General features: G+C 47.8%; 2 protein-coding genes across 2 annotated transcripts in view; both read left to right on the plus strand.

Moving 5' to 3' along the window:
- The window catches only part of OTOA (otoancorin), a 44,586-nt gene extending 39,079 nt beyond the window's left edge, over positions 1-5,507 (plus strand). Inside the window, exons 25-27 of the mRNA XM_056866613.1 lie at positions 2,570-2,618; positions 3,682-3,743; positions 5,369-5,507. Of these exons, the coding sequence (XP_056722591.1) occupies positions 2,570-2,618; positions 3,682-3,743; positions 5,369-5,507 (250 nt within the window). The remainder of the gene's footprint in view (positions 1-2,569; positions 2,619-3,681; positions 3,744-5,368) is intronic.
- A 1,411-nt stretch (positions 5,508-6,918) lies between these two features.
- Positions 6,919-24,876, plus strand: KDELR2 (KDEL endoplasmic reticulum protein retention receptor 2). The gene is made up of 5 exons (XM_056866196.1): positions 6,919-7,054; positions 14,650-14,750; positions 18,136-18,294; positions 22,446-22,698; positions 24,779-24,876. Exons 1-5 carry the CDS (start codon positions 6,964-6,966, stop codon positions 24,811-24,813), a joined length of 639 nt encoding a protein of 212 aa, XP_056722174.1. The 5' UTR covers positions 6,919-6,963; the 3' UTR covers positions 24,814-24,876.
- Positions 24,877-25,315: the final 439 nt, after the last annotated feature.

The raw sequence follows: 25,315 nt of genomic DNA on the forward strand, positions 1-25,315 counted from the left end.
ACTTTGGACATAGTATGAGAGGACAGGAGTCACTGGAAAAGGCAGTCATGCTAGGAAAAGTTGAAGGCAGAGGAGAACAGGAAGACCCAACAAGAGATGGATCGGCCCTGTAAAGGAAGCCACGGCCCTCAGTTTGCAAGACCTGAGCAAGGCCGTTAAAGATAGGGCCGTTTTGGAGGACATTGATTCATAGGGTCGCCATAAATCGGAAGCGACTTGACGGCACTTAACACACATCCTAGATCCTGGTCTGATACTCTAACTGCTAACCCTGCATTGGTGTAGCCGAGAGGGGATTGTGGTTGTGAATCAGACCACAGGGCAGGGGAGAAGGCGTTTAACCCGCACACGTACACACCCTGTGCGTAGTTTCATTTGTAGAAACAGACTCCTTCCTCCATGGTTTTATTCACTCCTGGGGAGTCAAGCAAAGAGAAAATGCTTGCTATTTTCCTTTTCTGGGGCTAATTGCAACCTTGTGGTGGGGGGGAGGGATTCTATGTTAGTCCGTTTGGAAAGACCATGTGGGAGGGAAGAGTTAAGCACCTGGCCCCCAGTGTCATAGTCACAATCTGAATGTGGGGAGGGGGAGATACAGGTCAGAGTGGCAACGTCTGTTTAAAAGATGCTGGGAAGATCCAGTTGCAGTTTACCCAGAATTCCTTCTGGCTTGTCCCTTTGTTTTATTGCATTGAAACTGGCTGATTTAAAAAAAAAACACAAAACCAAATCTAAAGCAGCTCACTCCCTTAAAGGCTCTATGCTTTCTTGGGCGGGGAAAAAGGGGCTACAGCGGTCAAGAATTGATGGTGGTGTCCTTGGGACCCAAAATTACTCACTCTGAGATTTTTCTCCTTTTTGGGGGGCAACATTCTGGTTGTCGGAGAGTCGTACTACCGCAGAGAACCGTCACCCGAGCTGGCACAGATAGAATCAAAATCAGATTTCCGTGTCCTCTTCATGCCCGATCACCCTGCAAGGGTTATTACCTCGAGAGGCTGCGGGTGCTGCTGCTGGCGGTTCTCCCTTTGGGTTCCTCCCCAGCTAAAACAGCTGTCAGATGACGGTTGAACTTCATTATCCTCGATTCAGGAGAGCGCCGAGGAAGCTCTCGTTTCCCAGCTGAAGTGGTGCTCTTCGTTGTCATGTGCTTTTTCAGGTTCGCCCTTCTCCTACAGCTTCAGTTTCTGGGTGTGCTCTCTCTTTGCCCTCTGTGCCGCTTCCTGAATGTGCTGACCACTGGCCCAGCTCACAGTAAGCATGGTTTTTTTCCTCTTAAAAGATTCTGTGTGGTCGTTTAAGCATGGGTACTTTCACTCACGTTTGCCCACGGTCTCGGTTGTTCCTTGGAGTTATGCATGAGTTTTTCGTCCATTAGAGATGACCTTGCGACTAGCCCTCGCACTGTCCAGGTCTTCCCATTCCTCTGTTAACCCGACTCTTCCATCTTCCCTGAGCAAAGCCTGGGTGAAATCCCCATGCATAAGGCAAAGTGTGGGACCTGCAAGCTTAATTTCTCTCACAGCCAATTACAAAGCAGCATGTCCAGAGGTGGGCATTCAAATACATCCTGCTTCCTTGGAGCTCTTTCTGAGCACAAAAAAGGCTTTTTAAAACCGAGGCTTGGATTCCCCCCCCCCCCCGCTCCTTTCAGATTGCTCCTTTTTGTTGTTGTCCTTGTTGTTGTTGTTCTTAAAATGCTTTTTAATGTAGCAATTGGGTTGGGGGGATTTATCTCGCAGTAAGCACTATTGAGTCCCGTGGCGCAGAGTGGTAAGCTGCAGTCCTGCAGTCCAGGCTCTGCTCATGACCTGAGTTCGATCCCAACGGAAGTTGGTTTCAGGTAGCCGGCTCAAGGTTGACTCAGCCTTCCATCCTTCTGAGGTCGGTCAAATGAGTACCCAGCTTGCTGGGGGTAAAGGAAAGATGACTGGGGAAGGCACTGGCAAACCACCCCATAAACAAAGTCTGCCTAGAAAACGTCGGGATGTGACGTCACCCCATGGGTCAGGAATGACCCGGTGCTTGCACAGGGGACCTTTACCTTTACTTAAGTGACTGCAGTGTGGTGTAGTGGTTAAGAGCAGTGGTTTGGAATGGTGGACTCTGATCTGGAGAACCGGGTTTGATTCCCCACAGGGGACCTTTACTTTTTTTTTAAGCACTACAAGTAAGCCAATTAAAAAGCAGCATTTAAAGGGGTGGGACTTGATTTGAGACTGCTGGTGCATAGATTCCCAACAGGAAAATGCGGGTCCAGCAAGCAACGAACCTCAGGTAAAATTCTTGTGCATAAATGACCTATGTTAACAGTGCCAGATAATTCACTTGCAAATGGCATCATTTGCAGAGGGAAACGCTTTGTTAGGATACTGCAGCCTCACAGTTTGCACTGATGGGGAGCCCGCCTGTAAGCCACCTCTGTGACAAAAATCATGACAGCGATACCACAGGCTTCATGACAATGATGTCACTGCTGTGATGGAATTATGACAACGCCAGCCTTACAACAAAAACTGGGACGTTTGGAAGACTCTAGAACTGTGCCTGATCTGTTAGCCAAATCCAGCCTGACTGCCAGGAATCCTGGAAGTCGTCAGCATAACGGTGTTTGGCTCGTGAATAGACTAGGGTTGCCAACCTCCAGGCGGGGCCTGGAGATATCCTAAAAATGCAGCGTATATTTTATTGTATTTATAGTCCGCCTTTCTCACAGGGAGTCAAGGCAGATTACACATGGCGAGTCAGTACGATTGGCAAAATTGTGTAAGCAAATAAATAAAAATATCTGTTTGATACCAGCTTGACCATTCTGGCTGCCATTGAAGAGCTGTTGGGTGCCGAGAATTCTGTTTGGGGTCTCTTAATGCCCCACGCAGAATTCCAGATCCTGGAAAGAGGCATGGCTGTTAAATCGGTATATGTTATGTGGTGTAGGTAACAGCGTAAGAGTTTCCAGCTTATCGAGGCAGGTGCCCTAATTTCCAAACCGCCTTTTAGAAATTAAAAACAGTCAGGTCCTCATTTGATGTACATTTTCTTCCCGCCCTCTCCTCCGCCTTGGTTTGTTTTCTACAGGTCCGCAGCTCACGCGGGGAAATTTCTTCTGGAAAAACCTATCAGACTATCGACACTGAGAAAATAAAAGACTGCAGCTCTCCCAGATGTACCTAGCTGTGTGTCCCAGAGATACGCTAAAGTGACTTCTTCGTTTTCCCTGCTACCAAGGCCGAAAGACGTCGCTCGCGATGGCCGTTAATGACTTACGAGGCATTGCAAAAGTAGCGTAAAGATTAATAAGAGATTATCAATTACCTTTTAGATAAAATAATCAGGACCATACATTCTCACTTTAAAGGTTCTGAAATTTACCTTGCTCCGTTCAAAGTGTGATCAATGAGGAACAGCATGCATGTAGAATCAGAGTTGGAAGGGGGCCATAGAGGCCATCTAGTCCAACTCCCTGCTCAATGCAGTATCAGCCTAGAGCATCCCTGACGATTGTTTGTCTAGCCTTTGCTTAAAGACTGCCCTTGAGGGGGAGCTCACCACCTCCCTAGGAAGCTGATTCCACTGTTTATGCATCGTCCTCCTGTATCAAGAATGCCCCGGAAGTAGAAAACTAACAGAGCAGGCTGTGCTAGAGTCTTCTCCCTGATGCACTAGTGTTTTTACCTGCAGGGTGGGTATCATTTGGGGGAATGTTCCAACATGTTCATCCAGCTGCTGCTTGAAGACTGCCAGTGAGAAGGAACATATCGTGCCTTAGGCTGTCGAATGTAGCTCAGGGCATATAGATCTGTAAGTTGTTGGGAGACAGGATCCTTAGTTCCATGGGCCACTGGTGTAATGAACAAATTTTTTTATGCTCATATCTTACACACTGTTACTTATTTCCTACTGTGTTCAACGGGGCTTATTTCCGGGTAACCCTGCATGACAGTGAAAGCTGAAACTGCTGTAGCACCGTTATATACAATGGTGTTATTTGCCTTCATAAGATCACTAAAGGCAAGAAACACAGCTCAGAGTTGCTATCAGAACAGAGTTGGTTTTTACATGCCGACTTTCTCTACCACTTAAGGGAGACTCAAACCAGCTTACAATCACCTTCCCTTCCCCTCCCCACAACAGACACCCTGTGAGGGAGGTGGGGCTGAGAGAGCTCTAAGAGAGCTGTGACTAGCCCAAGGTCACCCAGCTGGCTTCGTGTGTAGGAGTGGGGAAACCGACCCGGTTCACCAGATCAGAGTCCACCACTCCAATTAAAATAATATGTACAATGGGTCTGTGCAGTTTCTCATAAATCAACAATGTTTTAGGGAGATCAGTATTGTCAGATATTTAGCAACAGCTTGGGTTGTTTCTTGATCAAGATCTGCTAATAATAACGATACCACCCAGGACTTGAGAGGGAGCTGATATCTAGACAAAATAGGACTAATCCAGAGAGCTCTGGAGGTTTCCCCCCAGTGTGTTTTCATTAACTGTTGCTTTTTTTAGCAGTCCGGCTGTGAGTTTCTTGTTTTAAAGGTGACCTGTCTTAGGGTGTACATTTTATAATTGCTATGATTATATTTTGTAAAAAAAAATTCAACTGAATTAGATTTGGGTTGCAGCAGCACTGGGGAATGGCCTATATTAGCTTTTTCAAGGGACCAACACGTGGAAATCAAGAAAGCAGGTGACACTATGGAAGCAAACGCCTTTTGGGAAACAGGGCTTCCAGCACTTTTATTATGTCAAGTGATCATTTAACTCATTGCAAGAGACTTTGTTAGAAATTCTGTCTTTGCTGACCTGGGTTTGGGATGAGAAGTGAGAACCATGCGTTTGGAAATACTGGGCAAATCCTGCACAGCTTTGTAACAGTTAAAACTCTTTCTCATTGAAGCAAAAAATGAATTATCCTGGCTATGAGATGAAAATTTTGAATGCAGTTCAGTCATTAGGGATGAAACTGTGTGTCATCTTCAAAGTTCTTTAATTATTTTTTAGGCTGTTTTAAAAATAAAACCCCCTGCTGCCTTGCTTTTCCCTTTCCATGTCTTTTTATTGTACAGTGGGAAACAATAGAGAGGGGAAAGCTGTTGTTTATGACCTCCCTTTTAAATGAATGAAAGACAAATTCAGATAGCTGTCTCAGAGTCTTCTCTCGTACTGCAGGTAATAAATTTGCTGTTCCCTAGTTGAGAAGATGATAGAATGCCCGGTTGATGCTTTTAGTCTTTTATGCATGGCTGTTTCACTCGCCATCACCCCTCTGACAACTACAGGTCTTTGTTTTGATTGTGCGTGCCGTTTCCGACCGTCAGAGGTCGCCTCGCTCTCCCCCTGTGTTTCCGTACATTTTGCCTGCGTTTTCCAGAGACTTGTTGTATCTCGACTTTGAAGACGTGGGCAAAAGGCGGGGGAAACGCAGGGGGAAAGCGAGGCGACCTCTGACCGTCGGAAACGGCACGCACAATCCAACGCCCCGAAATCGTCAGAGGAGTGACGGTGAGTGAAACAGCCATGCTTAAAAGACCTTTATTTATTTGGACTACACAAACCCCATTCATGTTTTAGTTCGCAATGGGCTTCTTTTGATTCTGGCATTATTCTTTTGATCCCAGGAGCGTGTGAAGCTGATTGCTGAGAGCCCTGCCCCCTACACACGAAGCTGGAGATCAGTTGTAACAGCAGGAGATCTCCAGCTACTACCTGCAGGTTGGCAACTCTATTGATCCCAATAGAGGCATCTAGAAAATGGCACCGGAAATGGCTTTCTAACATGTAGACTACCATATACACCCACACGCCCATTCTCACAAGACATTCTTTCGTGCCCCAAAAACGAAATCTCCAGGTCAAGAATCACACGAGAATCACTTCCAAGAGAAGCAACCAAAGGAATGGCCGCGATCTGCCTCTCTGACCTTCCGGAGGATGAGCTGATGTCTTAGACACCACACCTGCTCTGGCCTAGAAAAAGTACGCTGCTACTATCCCATCCAGCCCTCATAATTTTCTACTCCTGGATGATAAGGGCTGTGGCTCAGTGGCAGAGCCTCTGCTTGGCATTCAGAAGGTCCCAGGTTCAATCCCTGGCACCACCAGTTAAGGGGACCAGGCAAGGAGGTGATGTGAAAGACCTCGGCCTGAGACCCTGGAGAGGGGCTGTGGCTCAGTGGCAGAGCCTCTGCTTGGCATGCAGAAGGTCCCAGGTTCAATCCCCGGCACCACCAGTTAAGGGGACCAGGCAAGGAGGTGATGTGAAAGACCTCTGCCTGAGACCCTGGAGAGCCGCTGCCGGTCTGAGTAGACAATACTGACTTTGATTGGCCAAGGGTCTGATTCAGTATAAGGCAGCTCAATGCCACTTACTTCTGAGTAAACGGGAATGCCCTGTCAACTCACAGTAAAGATGCACGCACAAATAATAAATCAAACATTTTAATTAAATGCGTCTAATGAGTATAGGAACGCATGCCAAAAGTAAAAGAAATTGAATAACAGTGGGTACACGCGTTATCTTTTAAGGGGAAAAAAAAAAACCTGATGCTGTTTTTTTAAAAAAGGGAAAAGAAACCGAGAATCTTTTGTTAAAGCTTGCTACGCGCAGGCGCGCTGCAGCCCACCGAGCTCGAACCCTAGGGGACAGCCGACGGGGAGGGGAGGGCGGAGGGAGAGAGAGAGAGAGAGAGAGATCAAGAAGGGCGATGTGCGCCTGCGCGGGCAGCGCTCGCCTTCGCCTCCTTTCCCTCCCCGCCCAGAGGGGAGGCGTGGCCTCTCTCGCTCGCCGTCCCCCCTCCCCGCCCGCTCGCGCGCTCCCTCGCTCTGTCTCCTTTTCCCGGCGTGCCCCGCGCCCTCGCTGGCTGCGTGTGGCCACGTCCCTGGGCCACGTCGCTCGGTGCCCGCTGCGCTCTCGCCATCTTCGGTCGGCTCCCCGGCGCTGCCTGGCCTCCCCCGCCCGCCGCCGCCATGAACATCTTCCGCCTCACCGGGGACCTGTCCCACTTGGCGGCCATCATCATCCTGCTCCTCAAGATCTGGAAGACCCGCTCGTGCGCCGGTGCGTTGTGAGGGGGGCGCTGAGGGGCGAGGCCGGCGGCTGTGGGGGTGGGGCGGATAGGCCGGCGGCCGTTAAGGGGCGGCTATTTGGGGGTGGGGGAGGACGGCTGCTGTTGTGGGGCGGCTATTGGGGTGGGGGAGGCCGGCTGCTGTTGTGGGGCGGCTATTGGGGTGGGGGAGGCCGGCTGCTGTTGTGGGGCGGCTGGCTGCTGTATTGGGGCGGCTGCTGTTGGGGGGAGACTGTTGTGGGTGGGCTGCTGGGGGGAGGAGGCCGGCTCTTGTGGGGGGGGGGGAGGCCGGCTCTTGGGGGGCGGCTATTGGGAGGCTGGCTCCTGTTGGGAGGCGGCTATGGGGGGGCAGGTTGGCTGTTGCTGGGGGGGAGGCTGCTGGGGGCGAGGCCGGCTGCTGTTGGGGGGGGGGGAGGCCGAGCCCCTCCACGCAGCTTTCCCTCGCACCTTTCCCGAGGAATTATCTCTCTCTCTCTCCCCACCCCGAAAAAGGATTTTGAGCTGTGTGTTTTGGAGATTTCTTAGGGCTAGTTTTTGTTTTGTTTTTTGGGGGGGAATAATCTAGGTCTGTCCCCTGTTCTTGGAAAGTGGGGTGGGGGCCTATTTCAAGCTCTTGGGGTTAGGGGTCCCCCTAGATCAGCTTTTGGGGGTGGGGGGGGGAGGAAGGTGTTTCTGAGTCAGCCCTGCCTACCACCCGGGGAGGTGTCAGTTTTGAAGCATCTGGTTTTGTTCCGGGGGGGGGGGGAAGGCATTTTTAAAGTGTGATCCCCATATTACTAAACCAGAGGGGTGAGGGGACCTTTTGAAGCTTTTAGGAGCTACTGGGGGCAAGGTAGTGCCTTCTGGAGGTGGGCAGTGGGTGGGCATTTCTAGGCTTGCCCCGTGAAAGGGGGGAAATGTTTTATTTGAAGCTGTTGGGGGGGAGGTCTCTGTGGTAGGGGACTTCGCTCCTGTGGGGACGGCCTGTTTCCCACAATGGGTGGTGTCAGTTTTGAAGCATCTGAGATTGGGGGTGGGTGGGCGTCCTGAGCCTTTTATGGGGGGGGGGCTTCTGGTTTTGCAGGTGGGGAAGCTATTTGAAGGTCTGACCTGTTCTCTGTATTCTTAAACAGCAGAGGTACTTACGGATCTTTTGGGGGCTGTTGAGAGAAAGTAGAGCTTTCTGTAGGGGGTCTGATTTGCCCCGGGTTCTTGCAAGGTGGGATGGTATTGCCGTTGAAGCTTCTGGGATTATGGGGGCGGGTAGAGCCCTGGGTGAGGGGGTCCAGTTGTTTTCGGGGAGGCCTCTAGGGTTGCCCCCTCCTCTTGAAAGATAGTGTGGTGTTCCCTTTGAAGCTTCTGGTGTTGATAATGGGGCTGGTTGATGCAGACACATTTCTTAGTTAGCCCTCTTATGTTCTTGCAAGGTGGAGTAATGTGGCTTTTGAATCACCAAGGATACCATTTTCCGGTGAGAGTGGGATTTGGGGGGGTATTCCTCAGGCTTTCCTGGATGTTCCCTCTGCTTAAAAGGTGGTGTGATGCTTTGTTCTCAGGATCAACCTTGAAGCACTAGTATATAGTGCTTGCTTTAAAAAAAAAAGTTGAATTGCTGGGAGGTTGAAACTAATGTGAGAGGAGCTTGGGGTGAGAGGGATTTGTAGGACTCCTCTTGGCCATTCTATTTGGAGGAGGTGTAGTCCACTTGGAGGGGGGTTTGAAGAAAAGGCATTCCTAAAGCTGCTCAATGTTCTCCAAAGGAAGAGTAACTTTTGCACAAGTGAGGCACTTTCAAAGTTAATTTTGAAGCACTGCCTGATAACGTTCATTTTAAAAAGAAGGTGGGGGGAGATGGATTTATGCAACCGAGGTCATCCATTCTCCTTGGGGCTGTAAGACAAGAGGATTCCGTGGGGTGGAGAAATACTTATAGTAATTTAATGGCACAGATACAGAGAGATTCTATAGTACAGGTGAAATTGAAGCTGAGAGAATTTGGATGCTTGGGGAGAGGTCAACATCCAGGCAGTCTGACTCTTCAGTAATGAGGCATGTACAGGTCAAATAAATTTGTCCTCCTTTTTGCTGTCAAAAAGAGCCCAGTAGTGTGATGTAGCTAAGGAGATGCAATAGGAGAAATTTCCTAGTGCAGCACAAAGCAGAATTATGTGTCTGCTCTAATGGAACTGCAAGACGCGTGAAACATTTTTCTATACTTGTTCTTTATGAAGGTGATATGAATTAACTTACTGGCAAGCAAAAGGGAATTGCTTTTTGCAGACTACAGCTTTTCCTAGAGATTGGTGGGCCGGGAGGGGAATTGCCATGGGCAAGAAATAAAACATTATTCTGAAGTACCTGAAGCTGCTGTTTTTTCCCCCCATTTTCCCAAATACGCTTTGTTGCTTTATCTAACAGCAATCCTGTGCAAAGATCCCCTTTTCATGTCAAATGAGAGTTGTTGGCCAGCTCCAGAAGCCACGACTCCTCAGTTACTGAAACTTTTCTCTTTTTAGATTTGATCACGGTTATTTGCAGTCATTATATTCGAAAGGGTTACGTGGTGACCCGGCAGGGTTTTTCAGCACTTGGCAAAGCTCTCTGACTTGCGTTGCCAACTGCAGTTGAAAATTGGAAGCAAATGACTGAATCAAGGCACGAAGAGAATAGGCTCTCAATTGGGATTCCTGGCCTAGTCTGACGTGGCAGCTAACCGAAGGTGTGGCGGAGCTGCCTGGGAGAGAGATGTCAGTTGTATTCTTGCTCCGTCTTTTGTGACGGTTTCTTAGACGCAGTGAATATTTCTCCGTGCTGAGCAATTGTGTTTTGGGAAGCCTTTTATGCCAACAAGGTTGTTAGTGTCAGAATTACCTTGGGGAAGGAGCAAGTGCTATTCTGCAGCTTCTGTGCTTTAATATATTTTTGTTTGAAGCCAGCAAGTCAAATAAAAAAAATGCATTTGGTATACACCTAGACTACTTTTTTGCTTTGACCACCACTACAGTTTATAGCCAAATAACATAAAACTTGAGGAGGGGTCATGTCTCAGTGGTACAGCATCTGTTGTATACAGGAGGTCCCAGGTTATATCCCTGGCATCTCCAGTTAAAGGATCAGGTAGCAGGTGATGTGAAAGATCTCCACCTGAGATCTTGGGGAGCAACTGAAGGTCTGAGTAGACATTACTGACTTCAATAGGCCGATGGGCTGATTCAGTATAAGGTGGCTTCATGTGTAACTAGAAATCATTTAAACAATAAATAGAGGAAGCTGTTCCCCCCATGGTTGCCAGCATTTTAGTGTAGGCCACCATTTGAGAAATATTTGTATACCACTCTTCTGACAAACACTCCAAGTGGTAATAAGCCCTCAGTTGTAAGTCAGAAGCTTTCAGGAAGAGGTAGGTTAGTTTGAAAGGTCCCCAGGGATCATGTGGTCACTCACATGGTGTAGTGGTTAGGAGCGGCGGACTCTAATCTGGAGAACAGGGTTTGATTCCTCACTCTTCCACATGAGCGGCAGACTCTAATCTGGAGAACAGGGTTGGTTTCTCCACTCCTGCACATGAAGCCTGCTGGGTGACCTTGGGCTAGTCACAGTTCTCTCTGAACTCAGCCCCACCTACCTCTCAAAGTGTCTGTTGTAGGGAGAGGAAGGGAAGGAGATTGAAAGTTGGTTTGATTCTCCTTAAAAGGTAGAGAAAATCGGCATATAAAAACCAACTCTTCTTTTTCTTCAACTCCTGGGTGAGCACATTCCGCAGGTGCGGGGCAGCAGCAGAGGGCCCTGCCTTTGGAACCCGGCCATCCACGTCGCCTTAAGGCTGATTTTCTATGGAAGGTGCCGCATGCAGATCTCAGGTCTTGGATTGGACAGTAAAGTTGGAGGCAGTCCTTCCGGTACTCATGATCCAGGCTGTTTGGGGCTTAAAGGTCAAAAGCCAGCACAACGTTTTGGGGCCCTGGGAACCATTTGGAAGCCAGCGTAGATAGCAGAACACTGGCTAACCATCACGGCAGTGCATCCCAGCAAGGTCACAAGGTGCTGTGTTCTGTACCAGTTTTGCTTCTGAACTGTCTTCAGGGGCAGCCATCATAAGACGCACAGCAGAAGTCAAGTCTGGATGTTACTAAGGCATGTGTAACTGTGGCACGGTCAGCTTTGGGGGGAAAGGGCTTTCTGGGAACTGTCAGCTGTTGTTTATCCGAGTACAGGGCAGAGTCCAAAAGCACCTTCCAGCTGCAATGCCAGACACTTTGCCGAGTGTAGCCCCCCACCCCCGTAGCTTATCCTGCATAAATAATCCGATTCTGAGCTGGCTTTCTGTGTCTGAACTCTGCATTAAATCTGGCACTGGGATGGTGGTTATTTTCTCTTTGCGTTCATATGATCAAGCGGAGCACCTTACAAATAGCAGTGCTGGAAAGAGAAGAGAACGCTATCTGCTGGCAAGGCGGATCAGTCACAGTTGACTAATCGCCTGGTATTCTACTGGAGCCAATTTTTAAAGCCACAGGCTCCAGTTATTGCAGATAAGTAGTTGGGAGTTTGGGGGAAAAATTGGTGGGTCTCCTTGCAGGCAGATTAGGTGAGAACTGTTGTTTGTTAGGGCAGGCTGTGAATGTAATAATAATAATAAGAGTTGGTTTTTATATGCAGACTCTAATCACTTAAGGAAGAATCAAAACCAGCTTACAATCACCTTCCCTTCCTCACAACAGACACCCTGTGAGGGAGGTGGGACTGAGAGAACTGTAACTAGCCCAAGGTCGCCCAGTTCACCAGATTAGCCTCCGCCACTCATGTGGAGGAGTGGGGAATCAAACCCTGTTCTCCAGATCAGGGTCCATCGCTCCAAACCACCGCTCTTCACCACTACACCATGCACCATACAGCCCAATCCTATGCATGTTTACCTGGGAGTAAGCCTCACTCAACTCGGTGGAGCTTTTGAAAAGGTAAGGAGGGTAGGCTTTCTGCTCCAGGCCTCCACCTTCCCAAGGCCAGCTGATTGTGGTCAGCAACAGGCTGGCAGTGGCCTTAGGGATAACTTTTAAAATAGAGATCTAGGCTAAGTTTGTTGTTGTCGCACAGTCTTCCAAGTGTTTTCCCCCTGCCTTTTAGCCTGGGAAGGCCACCAGGTTTCCTCTTCTATGCTTGACTGTACAGCCCACAGGTAGGGTAGCGGCTTGGATCTGAGCAGGGGTGTGTGGGTCAGTGGGAACTGCTCTTCCGGACAAGTCTGCCCTCCTAGGAGAACTCAGGTTGGAGGTGAGCAAGACACACACACCCCGAGCCTTTGCTGCTGTCCCACACCCAAAGTGCTGGGAGGGACAAAATGGACCACTCCAGCTGATGGCTCTTCAGTATGCCCCACCAACACCTTGGAGCTCCTGGGGTCTGGTCCTTCGTTGCCAGCTGTGTTGGGTGGAAAGGAAATGCTGGTTGCTAGGTGAGGTGCTCAGAGATGGTGAGGGGGCATCTCGCCATCTGTAGGAAGGCTCATCGCCAGATTTCGCTACATGGTCGCTTCCCCTTTGACCCTTTTCGTTTCCTGTCTGTCCTGGATTCCATTTGAATTCGTTCTCCTCCTGGGATGTTTGTGTTGTATCGGTAATATTAGCAAAGAAATAAAGACCGTGCAGTTGAAAAAAAAAAAAAAAAGATCCCCAGGTTGACTTACAAACTAGCCTGGAGCAATATTTTCAATTAAAAAACGATAGAAAAGACTGTGCAGGAGCCAATAAATCACTAATGTCCAACAAAGTAATAGGTAAAAGGAGCCAGCAAGAGGCCCGCATTCGATGCCTCATTAATCAATTCACCCCAGAGTCCTCTGGGATAGAAGTACTGATCTAAAAGCCACCAGGCTCAAGGTCACCCACCTTATGTGGAGAGTGTCACACCCTGTGGACTGCCACAGAAACGCCACTTTGTCCATCACAGGTGTGAGGGGAGGAATAGAAGAAGAATAAGAATTGGCTTTTATATGCTGTCTTTCTCTACCACTTAAGGAAGAATCAAACCAGCTTACAATCACCTTCCCTTCCCCTCCCCACAACAGACCCAGTGAGGTAGGTGGGGTTGAGAGAGCACTGTGACTAGCCCAAGGTCACCCAGCTGGCTTCATGTGTAGGAGTGGGGAAACCAACCCGGTTCACCAGATCAGCCTCCGCCACTCATGTGGAGGAGAGGGGATCAAATTTGGTTCTCCAGATCAGACTCCACCGCTCCAAACCACTGCTCTTAACCACTACGCAACACTGGCTCTCCATACTGGGCCTTGGTGCAATAACCTCAGGTAATAACTTCTTTTCAGGCAGTTGAGCTCTGTGGTGTTTGACTTTCATCCCACATAACTAACAATTTCAAACTCCCAGGCTTAGTCGTGTGGTATCCGCCATTTTTGTTGTTGTTACAGCGCGCTAAGATGCACAACATCACATGCTGGGATGCTTTTTTCGCATTCAGCTGTATGGGACAGAGCTAATGATCAGGGAAATGTGATAATGATGCCCTGCATCATCATGAGCGGTCCCATCTTGAACAGAGTCGCAACCTTCAGTGGACCCAGAAGAGTGTAACTGTGTTCACACAGCACTGGAGATTCTTGTGATCAGGTGTATTTTGCCTACGATGAGATGCAGGCCTTCCTTAATGAGCCTGCTATTCTGTCACGTCCATTGTGTACCTTAAGGGCTGTGTATCACCCACCAGATGGCAGAGACTCTGTCACACTTTTGAACACATGAACACGTTAAGTTGCCTTATACTGAATCAGACCCTTGGTCCATCAAAGTCAGTATTGTCTACTCAGACTGGCAGCAGCTCTCCAGGGTCTCAGGCAGAGGTCTTTCACATCACCTACTTGCCTGATCCCTTTAACTGGAGATGCTGGGGATTGAACCTGGGACCTTCTGCATGCCAGGCAGATGCTCTACCACTGGGCCACGGTCCCTCCCCAAACATGAAGCTGCCTTATACTGAATCAGACCTTGGTCCATCAAAGTCAGTATTGTCTACTCAGACTGGCAGCGGCTTTCCAGGGTCTAAGGCATGGGTCGTTCACATCACCTACTTGCCTAGTCCTTTTAACTGGAGATGCCGGGGATTGAACCTGGGACCTTCTGCAAGCCAAGTAGGTGCTCTGCCACTGAGCCACAGCCCCTCTGTTTACTACTTTTACTTTTATAAATCAGGGTCTTATCTTTTCTTGGCTGTTAGCCAAAGGATTGACAATTTGTCTTGCTGTTTTGTTCTCTATGGTGCCTTCTAGTAGTTGCCTCTGAATAAGAACAACAGAACAGCCCTGCTGGATCAGACTGGTGGTCCATCTTGTCCAGCATCCTGTCCAATAAAAATTGATAGTAAAAGGAGCAACTGGGTAGTATAACTGGAATGTGTGTTGAAGCTTATGGGGTTCACCAAGCTTGTGCAAATGAACTCCTACTTTTTTCGCAGGATCATGTTGGGAGGCTGTCTTTGGGTTGGTGAGGAATCAACCAATCAATCCAGTGAATCTGGACCAACTCGGTCTTTTGGGTAAAGGGGATTTTTTACACTTTGAGTTTTGAGAAGACCCTCATACTTATTTATTTTCTTCCCTCAGGTATATCTGGGAAAAGCCAGCTTCTCTTTGCACTGGTCTTCACTACTCGCTACCTGGATCTCTTCACTGCGTTCATTTCATTTTATAACACTTCTATGAAGGTATGGTATGTCTAGTAGGTGAAAGAGGCTGCTGGATTTTGGCGTGCTTGCTCCTCAATGAGCTGGCCTTCACAGGAAGGAGAGTGAAGCCTTATAGCCTGCAAATAGCCCACCTCCTGGCTGCCATTAAAATTCATGTTGATGTACAATGCAAAGACAGTGTGTGCAGCTGTAGGACAGGTTGGCAGGCAGTACAATAAGTTGCCTTATTGAAGCTCAAGACAATGCATTCTCCTGGGCTGAATAGAGATCTGGGATTCCTGTCTCATTACCAATGCTAATTTCCCCACGCCTACTACCCCTCTGTATGTCACACCTCTTCCAATCACGCCTGCTAATGTCATTTGCTTACTTTTGATCTTTACATTGCCACTGTGTGTCTTCTCTACTTAAGGATAGATGGATTCACATTCTAGCTGTACCTGAAGAAGTGAGCTGTGGCTCACATAAGCTCACACCCTGCCAGAAATTGTGTTAGCCTTTAAGGTGCTACTGGACTCTTGCTCTTTTCTGTCACCCTTGTACAGCTAGCCGTCTTGAGCCATGTGTCTAGGCCCTGTAAGACAGGGCACTCTTCATTTTATGCATGGACATCTGATTGGCAGCGGGGTTCAGCTGCTTGGAGAAGACAGGCAGCCCGGTTATTCTCTGACAGGGGTCAGACCTCCACACCCACTGCACTTGGCTTTGACTGTGTGGTCCTCTGAACATATTGCTGCTTAAAGCAAATCTTCCTTCTACTAAGGCCCATATGCCCCTGTGAAATTACAGGGGGCTGTTGCGTGTCACCGAAGCCTGGCTCTTATTTTTGAGGCCAGCGTGGTGTGGTGGTTAAGAATGGCGGACTCTAATCTGGTGAACCTGGTTGGTATCCACACTCCTACGCATGAAGCTTATTGGATGACCTTGGGCTAATCACAGTTCTCTCCAAACTATCTCTGCCTCACCTGCCTCACCAGGTGTCCATTGCGGGGGAGGGGAAGAGAAGGAGGTTGTAAGCCGGTTTAATTCTCCTTAAAAGGTAGAGAAAACCAGCATATAAAAACCAACTCTTCTTAGAACAAAAGCAGTGTGTGTGTGTGTGTGTGCACATAAGAGAGGATGAGAATGAATCTGTCTGGCCGTGGTAAAAACTCATATTTGCGGTGCCGCCGCCCCCCCCCTTGAGCCTCTGGCTTTGAGCACACCCAACTGTTTACGTGGCTACGCTCTAAAAGGTTTAAACGGATATCGGCTCTGGGCTGGATAAAACAACTTGGTGCAAAGTGTTCGGTCTAATATTGTGCCCGCAACAGAAAATGCGAAGGGGCAGGCCCGACGAGTGGTGTGGGCACTGCTGATATCGCTGAGCCGCTGAAGCTAAGCAAATACAGGCCCAAATTGTATGCTAAATGCAGAATTCCTCTCTGGGAGGTTGATGGTTCTGTGGCTCAGCCAGTTGCGTGTGCCTCTTTCCAGTTTCCGGTCTGTATTGTTGTTGGCACTGCTTTGCCGGAATGCTTTCGAGGGACTTTCCCTGCTTGGTTGATTCCTCACCAACCCACAGACAGCAATTCACATAGCCCTTTTTCATAGAATCATAGAGTTGGAAGGGACCACCAGGGTCATCTAGTCCAAACTCCTGCACAATGCAGGAAATTCCAAACTACCTCCCCCCCACATACACCCCCAGTGACCCCTACTCCATGCCCAGAAGACGGTCAAGGTGCCCTCCCTCTCGTAATCTGCCTAAGGTCATAGAATCAGCATTGCTGACAGATGGCCATCTAGCCTCTTCCTAAAAACCTCCAGGGATTGAGAGCTCACCACCTCCCGAGGAAGCCTGTTCCACTGAGGAACTGTTCTAACTGTTAGAAAATTCTTCTTAATGTTTGTTTTTGTTTCATGGAATATCAGAATTAGATTCTGCTTCATGTTTCTTTTTTTCTTTTCTGAGAATATATTCATAAATGATGACAAACACCCCCCCCCCAAATTGGCTCCTGGTCATTTTGTTCCAAATGAATTCGGTGGTGTTCTGGATTCTGATGGTGTCACAGACACACTGCATGACCTCCAGCGAGTCATTCGACCTTCCTTTTCCTCCTGTCTTCCTCTCCAGTTAATTAAATCTGCACGCAGTGTTTTTCAGGGAAATGCTAAAACCTGTTTCTCTGAAAAGTCATCTTTCTCCTCCCCACCCCAAAGGTGGAGAAAGCTGGAGGTTTTCGACATTTCGTTTATATGCTCGTTGTTGTGTGATCTGTGCATAATTGCTTTCATAGAAAGCCCTTTATGTATTATTCATTTATACACGGCTGCTTTCCCCCAGTGGGGCCCCAACGCTGCTGGCCTCATTTTCTGCTCCATTTTAATCCTTACAACAGCCCTGTGGAGTAGGTTAAGGCTGGGAGAGAGAGTGGCTGGCCCCAGGTCACTCAGCCACCGTCCATGGCAAAGTAGGAATTTGAACCTGGGTCTCCCAAATACTGGTCCGACGCTTTACCTGTCCTACCACTCTGCCGGGCTTTTCTCAAGCATCTAAACCAGAATCGCAAGGATCACTTGGGCTGCTGTTCAAGAACGTGGGTGACCTGTAAGGAGCACGTTCGCTTCGAAGGAAGCGCCACTGAATATAGGGCTCTCTCTCCCAAATTGGTATATCTCAGGTTTCAGCCTTGGAACGAATGCAAACATTACAAAAAATGTTCTATTTGTTTGTCAATTGATGTCTGACGTGGGGTGGTTCATCAGACAAGGGGCAATTTTTCTGTTCCTGGTTGTTGCGGTCTTCAAGTCACTGCTCACCTTACTGCTCACAGGAGTAGACCATGTGCGTAGTCAGTTACTTACAAACATCCTCCGCTACACAAATGCCTTTACCGGCTCCTAGTTGGGTGAGTGGGCAGAAACCAGTGGGATACAAATGGAGTAGGCATTGCCTGTCTTGAATTTCAAGCCGAGATATTTTTGGATTGACAGGTCATGTTTACCTTAAATCTGAATGAGCTCACGTCGATCAGTAGATAATTTCGGAAAGGGGGAAATGATCTCTTTATATTCTAATACCCATTCTCCTTTTGAATACTGGCTTGTTTATGTTCGGGGGGGGGGGGAGTTTAGCAGCTTTCTAACTTCTGCCCAGTATAACATGCTGGTGTCAAAGGTAAAGATAGTCCCCTGTGCATGAACCAGGTCATTACTGACCCACAGGGTGACATCACATCACGACGTTTACTAGGCAGACTCTGTTTACGGGGTGGTTTGCCATTGCGCTGACTTGAACAGCCAACAAAGATTCTTTTTATCCCTTACTGTGTATGTTGAATGCTTCTGTTTGAATGGCAGAAGCACAATCTAAAAGCCAGATAAACACATTTTGGCATTCTCCTTTCTTTTTTTAAAGCTTATCTACATTGCTTGTTCGTATGCCACAGTCTACCTGATCTACATGAAATTTAAGGCCACCTATGATGGAAACCACGATACGTTCAGAGTGGAGTTCCTCGTGGTTCCAGTTGGCGGGTTGTCGTTCCTCGTCAATCACGACTTCTCCCCTCTAGAGGTCAGTGTCTTTATTTTCTCATGTCGCTTTTGGGCTCTGATGTGGCGTCAACCAATGTTAAAAACTGAAAGGAATGAAGTGTCTGTTATGTGTGGCACATTATGGTTAAGGCCTATTCAACGCTGAGTTGCTTGGCTTAGAGTTGAATAACATTGTGCCTGGGTGGTGGGTTGAAAGAAGTTAGGTATTTGTCGCCTGGTTACCGGGCTGGATTAGATCTTGCTCTGGGCTGGCAGATCTTTTTCAGTCTGTTTAAAACAAAAGCATTGGGAAGGGGGATAAGTAGTAAACCGCTTCTAAAATTGCATTTGTCAAAGCATCTGTCATGTGACATTCTGATGGAACCACTCACATTGTTCAGTTATCTGAATTTTAGCAAGGATCGTTTGCTGGGTTACGTTATCCTAGGGACAGCTCTCATTGGTCCACATATGCTTGTTTGTCAGGGATTGGCAAGCCACAGGGCAGGAAAAAGCAGAGAGGAGGGATTTCTAACACAGGATGTGGCTAGGTTGTTAAGCTCCACGCTTTTTAAACATTTGGCCATTTGGCTTGAGAATTACTCTATTGCACGCCTAATTAACTTTTCTGACTGTTCATCCTGTGCAGTCAGGCTAAGGAGGGGGCGACTTCAGTCAAGCTTGTTTGCAGCTCCTTTTTTCTTACTGTAAAATGGTGCTTTGTGTGCCCCTTTACAATGTGCGTTTGGATGGTCCTAATTTTTTCTAAAAAGGGAGCTCTCCAAAAAGGAGGCACATGCAGGGATGTTTCTTCTGTAGCCCCAAGGGTGCTACCAGAAATTGCAGCCTCCCTATATTGTATAGGTTGCCAGGTGAGGGGAGAAAAACATCCCAGGGGAGAGGGAAGGCCCAACTAATATAGCCCAAAGCAGCAGATGTGTGGATCATCCAGCTGGATCTACAGGCGATTATTTCCATGTACAGTTAGAAATGAACAGGCATAAATGTCAGAGACTTCAGGTAGCTTCGTCCTCAGGAGCTAGTGTACCCAGATGGGGGTGGGAGTGGGGGTGGCGGCCCCCCAAAATAAACCATATAAGGAAAGAGGGCTATAAAAACACACACACACACGAATACGCTAAACGAAATACAGAAGCGTGTGTTCTAATATGTAAATTTAAAGGAATGTGCTAAATTATGAATAAAATATAATTAATACAGCAGGAAGAGCCCCATGGCGCAGAGTGGCAAGCTGCAGTACTGCAGTCCAAGCTCTGCTCACGACCTGAGTTCGATCCCGACAGAAGTCGGTTTCGGGTAGCCGGCTCAAGGTTGACTCAGTCTTCCATCCTTCCGAGGTCGGTCAAATGAGTACCCAGCTTGCTGGGAGTAAAGGGAAGATGACTGGGGAAGGCTCTGACAAAGCACCCCGTAAGCAAAGTCTGCCTAGGAAACATCGGGATGTGACGTCACCCCATGGGTCAGGAATGACCCAGTGCTTGCACAGGGGGCCTTTACCTTTTTTATCTTTAATACAGCGGGAGAAAAACCAACAACCTCAAGTAGCATGAAATTGCACAGGTTGCAAGATAATGTCAACCGCGATCGCACAGGCGAGGTTGAACTTCGTCTTTGGAAGAAAGCCCTTGGATTTCAGACTCTGACTTTTGAGAAAGCCGACCAGCTGAAATGATGCAGGAGAGACAGAACAGTTCTGTCCCTCCAGGAGTCTAATCTTACAACTGTTTTTCTGGTGGGCGGCTCTCAGTTCACACTGTGTACCCTCGTGGTCAGTAACTCTCAGCCATAACCTTTAACCATAGAGAGGCCATAGGGACTATGACCCTATCTTAAAAGTAAAGGTAACGGTCCCCTGTGCGAGCACCGGGTCATTCCTGACCCATGGGGTGATGTCACATCCCGACATGTACTAGGCAGACGGTGTTTACAGGGGTGGTTTGCCAGTGCCTTCCCCAGTCATCTTCCCTTTACCCCCAGCAAGCTGGGTACTCTTTCTTAGGGGACCCCAAACTCTTACCGGGAGCCTGCTTATCGGACTTCTGGAGCAACCATTTCCCCAGCCACTTTTTAACAGAACCGATTCTTCTAAATCTTCAATTCATAAGATGAGGCTGATGAGAATATTTTTTTATCCCCCTTCTCTCTGGTCTTTTGTTTCCTTTTAATTTCAGTTCCTCAAACGGCACTGGAAGTGTTTGGTGCCATCTGGTGAATTTGAGAAGAACTACAATCCTTATGGAAAGTTGTGATCTGTTAAAAGATATTGGGGGGGAGGATGATAGACATGCCATATTTTCAGTTAATCCACTGATAATGTACAGTAGCCGTTGCACGTTGGGGGCTGTCTACCGCCACGCAAGGTTTATATTGCTTTCTATTGTATGTGGCAAGGTGGTCTAGAGATTTGTTTTAAAAAGCCAAATGGGGAAGGTATGGTTTCCTCTGTTACAGGTAAGTTGAGCTGGCCCAGGAAGGGGGGGGCAGGGAGGAAAGAGTAGTAGTGGTGCCCCTTTTTGCTTTTCTACTTCCTTTGTTGACTTGTGTGTTTGATAACAACAACTTTTATTTACGCCCTGCCCTCCCCTGGCGGCTAACAACATAATAATATGCATACCAATTCAATGAAATACAATTTAAAACATTGTAAGGCGCTGACTCAGCACATCGATGGCACCAATATAAATCCCTAGTGGGAGAGCAGGTATTTCGGCAGCGTTTATTCAGTCATATTCCTGGTCTCATGGGAGGGAGAAGAATGGGGCTCTTGAGAGGAGGCCTGCTTCTAGACCAGGGGTGTCAAACATAAGGCCCGCAGGCCGGATCCAGCCCCTTGACAGCTCTTATCTGGCCAGCGAGCCAGCTACCCCCACCCCACTCTCAATCTGGGCTGGCAAGGCATGGCCCGGACCGATCCAGTGACATGTATGTCATATCCGGCCCTTGTAACAATTGAGTTCGACACCCCTGTTCTAGACGGTATCCTCGCTGCCCTCAACCATAAGCCGCTGAAGGGAGTTGTCCCCTGTGCTCCCATGCTCAACCACTAGGGAGAGCCAACGACTAAAAGGCCAGATCAGAGAGAAAATTGACGTCGACCTGTGCTTGACGGTTCCTTCTCAGCTTCTTTCTGGAGGAGCTTGAGGACTCTCTGTAGTGAGAAGCTGCATTGCGTTGGATGCCCCGGATCAGTTCCCCTACCTTAATTCCGGGGACGGGGGCCTCTTGCAGCAGGCGGTTACCCTGAGAAGACCATAATTGGGAACAGTTTGTTTTCTTTGTTTTCCGGCTAATGCACCGCCTCCAGAGATTACAAGTTCATTGCAAATTTGCTAGTGCATTAGTGCGAAGATGAGTTTCCTTGACGGCTGGTTCAATGAATGGGGGAAAAGCTGCAACATGACTTTATGGAACCCATTAAAATACCTTGGATAGGCCTCTGAGGTACAGTTCTGGTCACCTCACCTAAAAAAAGATAATGCAGAGCTTGAGAAGGTGCAGAAAAGAGCAACCAAAACGATCAGGGGTCTAGAGCAACGGCCCTATGAGGATCGGTTAAAATGCTTAGGGCTGTTTAGCTTAGAAAAAAAGGTGAGTAAGGGGAGACATGATAGAGGTCTGTAAAAGCATGCATGGCATGGAAAGAGTGGAAAGAGACGCTGTTCTCCCTCTCTCATAATACAAGAACGTGGGGTCATAAGCTGAAAGGTGAGAGATTCAAAACAGACAAAAGGAACTATTTCTTCACACAGTGCATAGGTAAATTGTGGTACTCCCTGCCCCAGGATGTGGTGATGGCTGCCAACTTGGAAGGCTTTAGAAGGTGAGTGGAAGTGTTCATGGAAGATAGGGCTATTCAAAACTACTAGTCAAAATGGATACTAGTCATGATGCGTCCCTATTCTTTCCAGGATCAGAGGAGCATGCCTATGATATTAGGTGCTGTGGAGTGTAGGCAGGATAATGCTGCTGCACTCGCCTTGCTTGTTCCTAGAAGCACCTGTTTGGCCACCGTGTGAACAGACTGCTGGACTTGATGGGCCTTGGGCTGATCCAGCAGGGCTCTTCTTATGTTCTTATGATGCTAGTCCAAGTCAATACTGGGCTACCTGGACCAGTGGTCTGACCGGTGATGGAGTGGCTTCACCATCTTTCCCACCTCTTTCCTTGCAGATCTTGTGGACCTTCTCCATCTACCTGGAGTCAGTGGCTATCCTTCCTCAACTTTTCATGATTAGCAAAACTGGGGAAGCGGAGACCATCACCACCCACTACCTTTTCTTCCTGGGCCTGTACCGTGCCTTGTACCTTATCAACTGGATTTGGCGCTACTACTTTGAGGGGTTCTTCGACCTCATAGCCGTTGTGGCTGGCGTGGTCCAGACCATTCTGTACTGTGACTTCTTCTATTTGTATGTTACGAAAGGTAAGATGGGGAAGCGGGTGTGCGGCCATCCTGTTTTTTAAAACTTGAGAGTATATGCTGCGTGGCCTCCTAGATTCTTTGTGCTTCCTTCCATCAGTGTGAAGAACTGTGCCATAATAACAGTACACTCAATTTGCTGTTCAGTATTTTTGGGAGGCAGATGTTTTCGATGCTTGGTGGTGTTTTTCTGCTACCTGAAAGAGTGTGGCCAAGATCTGAATCCAGTGATTCTCCAGAGGTCTTACCACAAAGCAAATGCCAGCATGGTGTAGTGGTTAGGAGTGGTGGACTCAAATCTGGAGAACCAGGTTCGATTCCCCACTTTTCCACATGAGTGGCAGACTCTAATCTTGTGAACCGGGTTGGATTCCCCACTCCTGCACATGAAGCCAGCTGGGTAACCTTGGGCTAGTCACAGCTCTCTTAGAGTTCTCTTAGCCCCACCTACCTCACAGGGTGTCTGTTGTGGGGAGGGGAAGGAGATTGTAAGCCGGTTTTATTTCCTCTTACGTGGTAGAGAAAGTCAGCATATAAAAACTAACTCCTTTTATTATTTCTAGCTCAGATTTGGGTATCTTAGTTAGGAATGTTCATTCTTGTTGTGTTGTTACTTTATTATAACCTTCCTTGAGAATCTTTGTACCGAAGGGCATGTTGTAAACTTCTCTAAACAAGTAACACATTGAGGAGATGTGAGCCAACAAACACATGATAAAATTAAGCAAATTGACTTTTTTTTTTTTTTAAGCCTGTCTCAAAATAGAAATCTTTACAGCCCTTCTGAAAGGGGCAGTCTTCCAAATGGCAGCCGGTTCCTCCACTTAGATCCACCAAGAAAAATGCCCACTTTGGCTGTAGTTGCCAACCTAGTGCCTGTATGTGCCAGGGAAGCAGTTTCAGGGGCTAAATTGGAAAGAACAGGGATTAATCCTGTCTCTCTGAGCTCTCGCTGCTGAAAGAGAGCTGCCAGCGTTAATCGTACTTTATGTGTTTGAAACATTTTGATCTGAAAAAGAGTGAGAGAGCTCATAACAGCCTGCAAGTCCATAAAACATCACGAACAGCTAAGAATCCAAACACAAAGCAGCGAATGCTACCATGCATCCCTGTTTGTGTGTGTGTGTCTGTCTGTCTCTCTGCGCCACTGCCCCACCCGCCACAGCAATTTATTTGTTTATTTTTCAAATTTATAGCCGCCCTCATTCCCAAGCCAGGTTCAGGGCGGGTAACAACCATTAAAATACATAAAACCATCAAACAGCAATAAAAACCAGCAACATCAATAAAACATCATAATACAATCATCAGCAGGTAGCCTTAAAATTTCCCAGGTGCCATCGTGTGACAGAATGTCAGTAGGTGTGGTCAGACGATGCCTTGAGTTGGAAGCTTATCAAGTCTTGGCTCTGGTCAGTTCCTGGATGGGAGACTTCATTGGCACGTGCCATCTCTAGTTTTCTACAGCACTGGTTCCCCACTGTGCTCTGTGGAGGGCTTGGTGTTCCGCGAAACATCTATTGCTCCATGGAGAGATTGGAAAGAAAAATACTACTGCCATTCAGTTTAGTGTTTAGGTGCTGGGTGGAAATCAGTGCTCTGTGACGAATTTCTCTCCTGAAAAGTGCTCCGAGACGTGAAAACTCTGCTGTAGTCAGCCAGCGTGGTGTAGTGGTTTGGAGTGGTGGACTCGGATCTGGTGAAATGGATTTGTTTCCCCACTCCTCCACATGAAGCCAGCTGGGTGACCTTGGGCCAGTCACAGCTCTTAGAGCTCTCTCCGCCCCACCTACCTCACCGGGTGTCTGTTGGGGGGAGGGGAAGGGAAGGTGATTGTAAGCCAGCTTTATTCTTCCTTAACTGGTAGAGAAAAGCTGGTACATAAAAACCAACTCTTCTCTAGAGGATTAAATGCCATCTCCTCTCCATCGAACTCAGTGGGACCTAAAAGTATCTAACTTGGGGTAGATCGTGCTAGTCCGTGTGCCGCTTAAATCAGAGAAACTATAGTCCTTCGGCTGCTCACAATTTTTGGGGGCCTGTACTGATTTAATAACACTTCTTTTATTCCTCCCCCCTTTAGTACTCAAAGGAAAGAAGCTCAGTTTGCCAGCGTAAGTGCCAAAACCCAGTCATCAGCATCTGTCGTCCTGGATGCTTAGAACAATCCTGACCCCCAAGCAAAAGGTTGAAGATGCTTGAGACAGAAAGTCCCCAAACCTCTGCTCGCGGAGGGTCATCGGCCGGCTCTGTAGGACCAGAGAACAACCAGCTGACTTCTGTTTGACGCATCTTTTGCCCTCTATCTTTTTTTATTAATATGTATAAAGATTTTTTACATAAAGAAACTTAATACTGTGTGATTTAATTCAGTGTGTAGGTTCAATTGGAATAGTTTCAAAAGTGAGTTGTTTTTTTTGGGGTGGGGTTGTTTATGACCAGGAATTAAGTGAAAACGTTTTATTTTCCATGGATTGTTTTGAAATTACTGACTTTGCTTTGGTGCACACCAGACGTGTGCTGATTGATGGATGGTAACAGTTTTGATTTCAGATTTCATTCCGCTGTATTTATTTCCCCCCCACAAGCTGAACGTTTTGGGTTGTCAACAGGAGGAAAG

The sequence above is a fragment of the Euleptes europaea genome, chromosome 21 (assembly GCF_029931775.1).
Source record: "Euleptes europaea isolate rEulEur1 chromosome 21, rEulEur1.hap1, whole genome shotgun sequence".
Lineage (NCBI taxonomy): Eukaryota > Metazoa > Chordata > Lepidosauria > Squamata > Sphaerodactylidae > Euleptes > Euleptes europaea.